This window comes from Lepisosteus platostomus, chromosome 28 (genome assembly GCF_059453375.1).
Source record: "Lepisosteus platostomus isolate fLepPlt1 chromosome 28, fLepPlt1.hap1, whole genome shotgun sequence".
In the NCBI taxonomy this organism is placed as follows: domain Eukaryota; kingdom Metazoa; phylum Chordata; class Actinopteri; order Semionotiformes; family Lepisosteidae; genus Lepisosteus; species Lepisosteus platostomus.
The window spans coordinates 9,022,155-9,033,010 of NC_142638.1; the positions used below are offsets into that span (position 1 = coordinate 9,022,155).

General features: G+C 50.1%; 1 protein-coding gene across 1 annotated transcript in view; it reads left to right on the forward strand.

Moving 5' to 3' along the window:
• Positions 1 to 10,856, forward strand: part of pdk2a (pyruvate dehydrogenase kinase 2a) — a 195,083-nt gene that overhangs the window by 7,550 nt on the left and 176,677 nt on the right. The window contains exons 7-11 of the mRNA XM_088623057.1: positions 548 to 624; positions 721 to 819; positions 2,019 to 2,126; positions 2,664 to 2,777; positions 3,253 to 5,695. Of these exons, the coding sequence (XP_088479183.1) occupies positions 548 to 624; positions 721 to 819; positions 2,019 to 2,126; positions 2,664 to 2,777; positions 3,253 to 3,396 (542 nt within the window). The 3' untranslated portion in view covers positions 3,397 to 5,695. The remainder of the gene's footprint in view (positions 1 to 547; positions 625 to 720; positions 820 to 2,018; positions 2,127 to 2,663; positions 2,778 to 3,252; positions 5,696 to 10,856) is intronic.

The following is a 10,856-nucleotide window of genomic DNA, read 5'->3' on the forward strand; positions in this document are numbered from 1 at the left end:
GTTGCCTTGTTCTGAGTTGCATAGCATAGTCTCTGAGCATACCTGGAAATGTAATCTATTTTGATGTAAATTGGTGGTTTCACACGTTACTTATGTACATTTTACTTTCATTGTGGTTTGAAACGCGCTCATCAGTGCTGATTCTTTCTAACCCCAAATATAAAATTAGCATCGCTGTTCCCCTTTAAATAGACTGCATGACGTTTTCATTCAGCACTGCAGGAACAGAAACAAAAGGACAGCCATGCACTTAGGGGAACTGCTTTTCTCAATGCAAAGCCTTAAATGAAGCAATTGCAAAATGCTAGAGGCTATAGAATCCTTCCTGGTACTGAAGATATTGGCTGTTGTGACACAGTGCCTCATGATTTTAACAATATTTGCATGTAAACAGTACTTGTAACACAATAGCCTAAATGCAGGTCTGGGGAAGACCGAGGGTACAGAAAGACAGGACCAGTTTTCATCAAGAAATGTATTTGTGGTTGTTCAATGTACCTGGGCTTCTAGGGATAAAAGTAAACTTGTGTTTCCTTCCCTCTTCAAGCTAAAGATAAGAGGCAGCCCATTCAGATGGTCTATGTGCCCTCCCACCTCTACCACATGCTGTTTGAACTTTTCAAGGTAAGAACCTGTCTTCCTAACTTGGAAGGCCCAGGCCAGGATGAGCACTCTGTGCACTGGAGGAAGTGGTGGTGACTTCCTGTTTCTCCTTGACAGAACTCCATGAGAGCCACTGTGGAGACCCACGAGGCCAGTCGCACCCTCCCACCCATCAAAGTCATGGTGGCCCTGGGTGGAGAGGACCTGTCAATCAAGGTAGGTGCAACCCGCTGTTGAATCCGATTGGCTCAGCAGACCAGTAGGGTTTCCAGTCACGCCAAGAATGAACCGCATTTTTAGATGGCAACTGGAAGCCTGGACTGTTGCTTGACCAGTTTTCAATCTGTCGAATATTGGAACCCAGGAAAGGCCATTGAGCAGATCAGCACTGAGAAGCATCTTAAAAGTCTTAAGAAGCTCGTGAGCCTCTCAGTGATGATTAATTTAACCAGTAATGTCAGTCAAAGATAAAACAAGCAAAACATTCAATTTGTCAATATTTCATCTGATCTAAGACTCAGTGCAGTCCTGTAGGTTTACTGCTATGTACAGAGTTTTGAGTAGCACTGTCTGCATTGTGCACCAGTACAATAGATGTTCATGAAACAAGGACAGTCTTCTGTGAACATCGTATCAGATTGCAGAAATGTGAATTGCTCAGTTAGTTGAACAATCCTACCTTTCCACACCTTACTGTTACACTTTTATTTATCTTCTCCACGCTTTGGTCACAGCGCTCAATGGCTGGGAACCAGGGTGCCCTTTAAAAAAACAGAACTCTTCTTCAGTCTGACAGGGGTGCTGGGAGTCCAGTTAACAATCAGACAGGCTTCAAGGCACAGGGCTTGATGGTGTCAGTATTCTCTTTCCATTGAAACAGGCATCACGGCTTTTTACAGTGATCTGGGCTGTAAGCCAAAAGTTTGCAGCTCCACCTGCTTTGCTTTTTAGAAACTTGGGTGATGTGCAAAAAGTTTAGAATGGTGTGGTTTTGTTTCGCACGTTAAAAGGGACATTGTGCTGGAATACTTTGTCAGCTGCTCTATTGCAAAACTCTTGGTGAAAATAACCAAGTCCAGAGAGGCACCAGGGGTCAGACAGGGTTGTTGGAAGAGTGAAACCCTGGTGAAACTGGGGCGAGTGGTCGGTGTCACTGGGCAGGCCTGTGCATGAGCAAATGGCAGCTCGGTCAAGAAGCCTCCAGCTCTGGGGAGCAGGGAATTGTGGGTAGGGTCAAGCCCCAGGGGGGCACGGGGAATCATGGGGTCAGGGTCGGGCCCTGGGGCTGGGCAGGAGCAAGGGATCATGGGAAGTGCGTTTCTGTCATGTTGCAGATCTGCCAGGCAGGGCGATGCCCCCTGGACTGCTCAAGACCCACTTTCTCACCCCCGCCTCCTTGATCTTTCTCTCCGCAGATGAGCGACAGAGGCGGCGGCGTTCCCCTCAGGAAGATCGAGCGGCTGTTCAGCTACATGTACTCCACTGCCCCCACCCCGGAGATCAGCTCACAGCGCCCCCCGCTGGTGAGTTTATTATTATTTTTTTGTCCACCATGCATCACAGCATTTGGTCTGTCCCCTCTGGGCTTCGGCAGAAATTGGGGTCGCGCCTTCCCGAGCCCAGCAGTGGCGATCCCCTGGAGTTTTCACAAGCTGTAGGTCCTTGGGCAAATGGAAGTGATGTGGTGGAACAAGCAGCATCCGAGCTCCTGTCAACTCCATGTCGGCCTGCGTAAATGCGCCGCTGTTGACTTGCATGTCACTGGAGTGGAACTTCTGTCATGTGACTGAGGGCTGTGCTGTGAGCCATTTCTATCAGTACGATTGATCACGGAGCACTCCGTGTATCCACAATCGCACACACCTACCTGCTGGAGCACACAGTCATGCAGACGCCAGTCCCAGGAGGTTTCAGAGTCCCTCTCCAAGCCTCGATCAGCGAAGGGCTGTTCTGACCCTCTGGAGATATCGGTGCAGATCAGTGGCTCTATCAGCTGCGATTCCATCGAAGGAGTTGATCCCAGTGGGTGCCAGATGCCTGATCCCTCTGTTTGTCCGCAGGCTGGGTTCGGATACGGGCTCCCCATCTCCCGCCTCTACGCGCAGTACTTCCAGGGGGACCTGCAGCTCTACTCGATGGAGGGTTACGGCACAGACGCCGTCATCTATTTGAAGGTAAATTCCATTCCATTGACTTTGAATCCTGGAGCTGGGTGGATGGGGGGCATCTGATAGGTTAAGGAACACTTCCGAACGAAGACGCCGAGGTCTCGAGAAGTTGAGAAATGCAAACGCAGCACAACACATAGCATGAAACAGAGCAAGCACAAACATAGGAGTGCCTGGCTCTTCTTCTAGGGCCAGATGGTTGGTGTCTGAGTCCACTGCAGTGTTACGCTGCTTGGGAGTGGATGAATTGCCAGGGCTCTGTCTTGTGATGTTTCATGCACATGGGTGTCATTCTTCAGTGGGGCTGTTCTGTCAGTTCAGGATCTGTTCAGTCAGTTGACCTAGGGTGTACCATGGAGGAGTGCCAGTTTTGGTAGAGAATGTGATCTGTAGTTACTTCAGTACTGGTGGTGTCTGTTATTTCCCCCTGTGAAATCTGTGGAAGTTGCATTTCATCTGCTGCTTCCCTGTTTTCCGCCAGGCCCTGTCGACAGACTCCATAGAGAAGCTGCCCGTCTACAATAAATCCGCCTGGAGACACTACAAAGTGAGCCTGGAAGCAGATGACTGGTGTATACCCAGCAAGGAGCCCCTCAACCTGGCTGGCAATAGGGCAGCAAAGTGAGGGCAGAGAGCAAGAGCATAGCGTGGCACCAACATACCCGTCACCTTGACAACTGAACTCTCACCCAGGAAGTAAACGGAGCCTACCACTCCGGACGGTTGGAAGAGACCAGTCTCCAAAGTCACTGTGCAGCCCTCCTGACTGGCTGACCTCATAGGAAATCACACGGTAGCTTAGAAGGCCTCACATTCACAAGGAACAAACCTGCCGCTAGAAAGAACGCAGACATTTGTCCAAGCCGAAGTTAAAAATGGGACAGCAAACTGTTTGCTTATCGTTACATTGTCAACCACTGGCATTTTTAATTTCCCAGAGCTGAGGGATCATTTTATTAATGTTTTTTTTTTAATCTAAGCAGAGCTTTGAGTTAAAGCCTTCATGTTACCTTGCGTGAGCAGTGCAGGGACAGGCAGGGTGGCTGTTCGGCTCTGCGGTTCTGTCTGCGCTGCTTCGGAGAGGCAGGGGGTAGTGAACTTCTGAACGCCAGCAGCGAGAAAGTGCCGAAGGCCGGCGGACGCTGGCCTGTTGTGGGGGCGGTTCGGACCCGATGGGATCCGCGCTCAAGCCGGTTTTGGGGAGGACGGAGGTTAGCGTCTTTGTGAGCGGACCACAGCTCAGCTCTCGCGGAGGCAGAGGAAGGAGTCTGACCCAGACAGGTTCCGCCTTGCCAGCCCGCTTTTTTACCTGAGTGAAGATGTTTTATTTCTGCGATGATCTGTGGTTTTTAGGTTTTAGCAGTTTGTCTTTTTATCAGCTCTGGGCTTGGGTTTCTGCATAAAGATTTTGTTTGTTTGTTTGTCTGTTTGTTTCAAAGGGGAGATCCTGGTGCCTTGTGGCGCCGTAATTCTCAGAATGTACTGTAAAACGCAGCCAAAGAAGTCACTTCTGGTGTGGTGGTGGTCTTGGAAACCAAGTCACACTTGGCAGTAGGCGGGTGCCTACCCTTCAGTCTGCCAGTCCTCTCCTGCTAATTCCAGAAAAGCAGGCAGGTGGAGGGTTTGAGGTCAGTTGTGTAGAATATCCATCACCTCCGCTCCCACTGTGTCTGGAAGTGGTGCCGGTTCATCTCGTAGTGCAAGCAGAAACTGAATGGGCTTTTCTCCTGCAACGCAAACCCCAGCCTACTGCCACACCAGCACGTGACCTGAGTTGCCATAGGTCGTGGTATTGATTTCTAAAGCTACAACACTTGTGGACTTTACATGGAATTATGTTTTTGCACAGGTGTTTGATTGCCAGTATTGATGCTCCACTGTTGTAAAATCTGTTTCACAAGGTGTTTGAGATTGTTGGTTATTCACTAGACCTTTCTGGGTGCAGCCTAAGCTGTTTGTCCCAAGTATTATCAATGCAATTATTTTTTTGTTTTTAGAAGTGAGTGTGCTTGGAAATAATCGTGTGCAAATTAAGAGTGCTAAATATTCAGTTCTGGGGCATTTAGCCTTCCTGATGGAAGTGTACTGATTGATGCTATTCCAGATTTCAGATAGCAGGGACCTTGCTCTTCTGGAAATGGGGGGCTTCTTATGCACAGTTGCCTGAAAGTTTCACAGCAGTTCCACTCCCCTCTCCTCTGGTCCTTGTGCCAGCTGGAGTTCTTGCAGTTCGGATTGGAGGTGGGGGAGACCGTAATCAAACAGCCACTAGGCTTGACAACTGCCACCTTGTGTCTGGGTGTTAGCTGAAGTAAATTACACTTCCCTTATGGCCTGCAGTAAGATGGGGTGTGTGTTCCTAGGTGTGGAAGGCAAGTCTAATGGTGACTTTATTGGCTTAGCACACAAATCCCTTTTGCGGGCTGGCATACAATGGAGATTGATTAAATGCCTGTACAATGAACTGTTGTGCAGTAGGGTAACGTGGGGACAGGCCCTTAGAAAGTAGAGGAGCTTCAGCCTCTTTCTTAGCAAAGAAGTGGGGCCATTTTTGCTCAAATGCTTAAGAAAGAGGCTCTATAACACAACACCCCGCAAGCTGCTACACACAAACAAGCTTTAATAAATGTGGTTTCATTCGAAGTTGAAGTTAAAGTTTGTCTTTATTCTGCTATGTCCTTTCATTCCACACCCTGCTGTGTTTAAGAGAGAGAGTGTGTTCTGGAGCTGGAGAAGACCCTGTTGTAAGAGCCAGCGTCGGTCCCAGATTGCTAGACACTTTTTTTTTTTAAGGAGGTTCTCATTTCACTTTTAATGTATATTTTGAAATTTCATATTTTTGTAATGGATTTTTGAAGTGGGGGGGGAGGGAAATACTTGTAGAAAACCATAAGCTAATAAAGAAATACGTTGGAAAGAAAAGTGTGGAGTTGTTTTCTGCTAGTGCCGGTAGCTCGGAGAGAGTGGCGCCACCTATGGGCTGATCAACACCGTTTCCTCAATTGAGAGCCAGGTGCTGCCAGGTCAGACTGGTTTTGCCTGCAAGTCCACCAGCCCTGGTCACAGACCAGGCCCCCTAAGTGCCGAGACATCACAGAATCAGGTTACAAGATGGTAATCTAGTAGCAACTAATAACCTGCAGCTCTTGTTTTAGCAGCTCTTTAAAAGCAGGACCATTTTTAACACCGATGCAGCCATGCTGTATGTACACCTTTATACATTTCCAGTAGGTAGCTGCGCCAACTTGTCTGTTGTAAAGAGAAGAGACAACGTTTCGGCTGTGGAGTCTTCTTCAGCATGGAATAAACTTTTACACATTTCCTCTCTTTATCCAAGGTAAAGATAAAGATACCTTTACCAGCCAGCCAGATACACATCGAGTGAGCTGAAACTAGTCGTGTTTTTGACGCAGTGAAATGTGACGAAGATCAATTCAGCAATACTCAGAGGGTAAGGACAGGTCGGGCGTTGGAGGCAGTAGATGAGTTTCAAATTCTACCACGGCCAAAGAAAACAGTGCTTTTGGGGCCTTTGAACTGTTTCCACACACACACCACACTGCCAATCGCTTCAAGTTCAGCACCCCTCCAGTCCAATGTACTCTGAACCAGGTCTGGTTATTTCCCAACCTGCAAAAAATGTCCTCGTCTTACTCCTGTTGATCATCTCTGACAGCTTTTTTTTTTCCTTTGATGAGGCATTTCTCAAGTTAACGCACACACCTGCTGATTAATGTTCTCAGGAACAATGGCACACTAATGCCTTTCAATGAGAAACTCAAAACAAGCTGAAATGAGGCAGAAATACATTTAAACCTAAAACAGGTGGCACTTTTTTTTTATACAAAGGGGTTGTGCGGAGTCTGGAACAAGCTACCCTGCCACATTGTCAAAGCTGGATGAAATCCCAGTCAATCGCAAGTCCAGGTCTGTGCGCCCTGCAGTAAACAGTTTGGAAAACTTGAGCTTGACTTTTCACATGCATATCTGACTTCTCCATAGGAATCCAAACATTCAACATTTCTGAGTGCATTTCACATCACATCGAATCTGTAACTTCATTATAGTCTGTTGTTAGGATGAAACTGAAAACTGGGGTGTTGTCAGCATAGATCTGGATGACCAGGAGCTGTTGTTGATAGTATAGTTCACCCTATAAATCTTAGCATGAGCGTTCTGCTTAACGTTTGTGCGTCTCCATCTGCTGTTGTACGTACGGAAGAGATTTAGGGATAGAATGCATGGAGAACTGCAGAAAAATAGCACAAGCTTTGCTCAATCAAGTCCCCCGGAGAACAGGACTCACCCCAGCCTTTGAGTCCCAGCTCTGGTTAATGAAAAACCCGAGGTCTCTGGGCTGAAATCCCAGAGTTCCTCCTTCTGGAAAGTTGGCAGGCTGGTGTAGCACAGACAGGGCGTGACAGTGCTGTGTAACTGAAGCTTGGAAGGGTACCTCATCACTTCTATTGATCCCTCCACTCATTTGTCCCTGCTGCCCATCCTACTGATCTGTAGTCACACGTAGTCCTCCAGCGCTGCATCGCCCCACCACTTCCCATCCCTGCTCTGTGGTTGCTGTGCCGGATTGCAATGCAAAGCGATCTGAAAAGTGGCTCCACTACGCCCTCTATGTCCCAGTAGCACCACCGCAAGAGCTCGCTGCCAAGTGGGTGCAGAGGTCGCCTCACGGTCAACACTGAATCACACGTTCTAACTGGTTTCCTCAGGAGAGAAAAGCACGACATGCACCCCCCTGCAGCTGGCCACTGTCCTGCAGTGTCCAGGTTTAAACAGCAACATCGCAACATCAACAACCACGAGGACATCCTCTCCTCTGCATCACTCCTGTTTCTAATAAAAGAAGGATGACCAGGAGCTGCAGCAGGAACCTTTAAGAGCTCTGGCCCACCTCGTCCTCACTTGCTCAAACAAGGCTCAGTGATAAAACAGCAGCATCACGCTGGAGGCTGGCGGCTCATCAGGCTCGAGTGGAACCCGGTTTCTGTAATGGAAAATGGACTGAGGCTTCTTCTATTGGATGGGACCCTAGTATGTCAAAGGGTTGCTTCCAGCAAGCTGGTACCCATCTATGCCTCTGAGTGAACAGGAACAAGTGGGGTGAAGTGCCTCAATCAAGGGCGCACACGTCACAGCCTTAACTCCCAACCTAGCTAGCCAGGCCATCGGTTTTATCCGGGGGGTTCACCATCTCTGCTGTGGCGACAGAGCCATAAGAACCCCCAAAACTATTTTAGGACAGGCAGACTGCCCCCCCACCCCGATCGATAGGCCTGCTTTGGAAGGTGGGTGTGAGAGCAAGACCACCATGCTCTGGGTGGAAAGGGACACTGCCCAGCCCAGCACGTGCGGGATCAGGACCGGTAACCGACCGTGGTGGTGCTCATCTGCTTCAGACAGGCTAACCCAGCCTCGCTCTGTCATCCTACTGGATTTTCAACACAACAGGAGGGTGGAAAAACACGTTTACGAACCAGAGCCTCGGCCCGTGCACACCAGACAGCACATCTAGAGTGTCACAGTCCTGCTGCTGCTGCTCTTTCCACACTGGAACTTCAGAGACCGTCTTAGAGACACTTTTCCCCACAATGAATAAGCTACTTATAGACTCCCGTCTGAGGTCAGTTTCATGATTGACCAACCTATTTAAGAAGGGTTACAACTAAGAGAAGTCCATTCTGCCCACTAAACTACCAAACCGCTTATGTTATTAATCTTAAACATTTTCTAAAAAGACGTCTGGAAACTGGTTTCAAAGACACGGCTGGGCAGCTTTTTTCAGATACCCACAATGCCTCCTGCTCTCGGTTTTGACTGCACTTCTCTGTACAAAAGCCATGTGCAAACGTGTGTGAATCTGGTACGTCATGCCCTGGTGATTTTGGCAAATGGTTCAAGGACGGGACAGGTGCAAAACACGAGGCTCTAGCACGCTGTGATCTGCCTAGACTTTCCTGTCCAGCAGCCTCCAGCTCGGGGAAAACAAGAGCGTGTGAGAGCTCGTCGATGAGTCTCCCTCTGGTGGCGTCAGTCCTGAAATCTGCCATCGACAGCAGAGTGCGGCTTGTTCTCGGACGCCACATTGCACCCGCTGTCACTGACACAAGACCAGGTCCCCTGACACAGGGGGCTCAAACGCACTCGAGACTCTGGCAGAGTGACGTCACAGCGACACTTCCAGCCCATGTACGATAGCAGCAGGTAGGAAAGGTTTTCCATGAATAGACGCCTTATTTGGCCGCCAGCGTGCTGTTTACCAGGGCTGTGGCTGTTGTGCAACGAGACGCCAGGCGACTGCTCTAGGATTGTTTCCGCGGGGCGCCGCTCAAGATGATCTTGCGGAAAACACGGCCTGTCCCCTTCACAGAGGCTCTGAGAGAAGGGGCCTCACTGCAGCAGCTCTTGGCAGGCAGGGAGACTCTCACAAGTCTGGCTTGGAGCCAGGGATTCCTCAATGGGCAGAGAGGATCCGTTTCCAGCAGCTGTGCCGGACGCGTTTATCACAAGGGTGGGCCGCGGACCAGAAAGAAAACAAGCACAGAGTTTCACAAGCTGACCCGTGCAGCAGGAGGAACAATTCCTCGACGTGTTGCCTCTGTAAACATACGGGCCACTGCTGGCTGGATCCCATCTAAGAGCCCTTTTCAAATCCTTGGGCAGGCATGCAGGCAGAGGGCTCCCCAGCCTCTGAGTGCAACTGAACCCTGTTTCGGCACACACCCAGACCTTTGCCTCTCCTTGGCCCCGTAATAAAAGATTTTACTTCGTTAAGATATTTAGATAAGTGATGTAAAATCACTTTATCGGCCATACACAACTTCTTGTATTAGGAATTTGTCTTTTCACACTCCCCAGCTTGCTCTCCACGAGACACAGGCAGGGAGAGAAGCTGGGGGTCAGAGCGCTTGGTCAGCCATTGTACAGCGCCCCTGGAGCAGTTGGGGTTAAGGGCCTTGCTCAGGGGCCCAACAGAGTAGGATTCCTCTGCTGGCTGCGGGATACGAACCGGCAACCTTCCAGCCACAAACACAGATCCTGAGCCACAGAGCCACCACACCACCACCACGTGTAGCGTTTTAAGTAAAAAAAAATAGGCTGCTACCATCTTCCGCTAGGCATCAGAGATAACAGGGGGATCGACTACAATAAGACTTGCACAAAGAGCTGAGGGAGCGTGGATCAAGCCAAGCACGCCGTGCTGTTGAAGCTGATACCCTGGCTTCTTTCAAGAAACAACTGAATGAGATCCTCGGATGTTATCTACTATGGAACAGGCTAGATGGGGCCAAAAACTGCAGCAGGGTGTACATTCCCCATCAACGACGAAGTCTTTCCCCCTGTCATGCAGGCAGATGGGGTCTAGGCTGGCTGCACTGAATTACATTCTACAAGAGCTCCCTTGCAGTTTCACCAGGGACTGCCTATGGTGCTCCTTCACACTGAAGTCTTTTGAACAGCTCTCCTTTAGCAGTATCCCTTCCCCCTCTGCCCCCCGCACACACCAGCCCCTGGCTTTGTTCCTTACCATCGCCAGCGCGAGCAAGCAGCCTCCTCCTGGCCTCCCTGGCCCAGCCCGACCGGGAACACACCGAGCCTGCTCTGCCCAGCTGTGGTCACCGGCCTGGTCTCTGGCGCCCCACTGGTGCCATGTTGGCCCTCACTGCCGAGCGTGAACCGCTGGCCTGTTGCGCTGGCAGGGTGTCCACAGGGCCGCGGGAGTCGTCGGGGGACAAGTGGAGCCAAGATGGGTGCATCCACAGCCAGGCACTGGAGCCAAGAGAAAATCGGCAGATACCTCGGTGCAGCGGACATGCCCAGCAGGGCCTCGGGCTAACCTCCCATTCCCAGGCACCCCCTGGCTTTCCGACAGCCCCAGGCCGACATCCAAGCAGGGGACGAGCGCAGCTCAGGTGCCAGAGGGATCCAATCCTCGCCTCTGCTACGGCAGGATCGTCCTTCGCCAATTTCTGCCGCATCTCGTTCCGTTGATCTGCAGAAAACAAGCAAAGAAAGCAGCCCTATAGAAAAGAGTGCAAGGGTGGGGGTCATGGTAGCTTAACCCTGTCC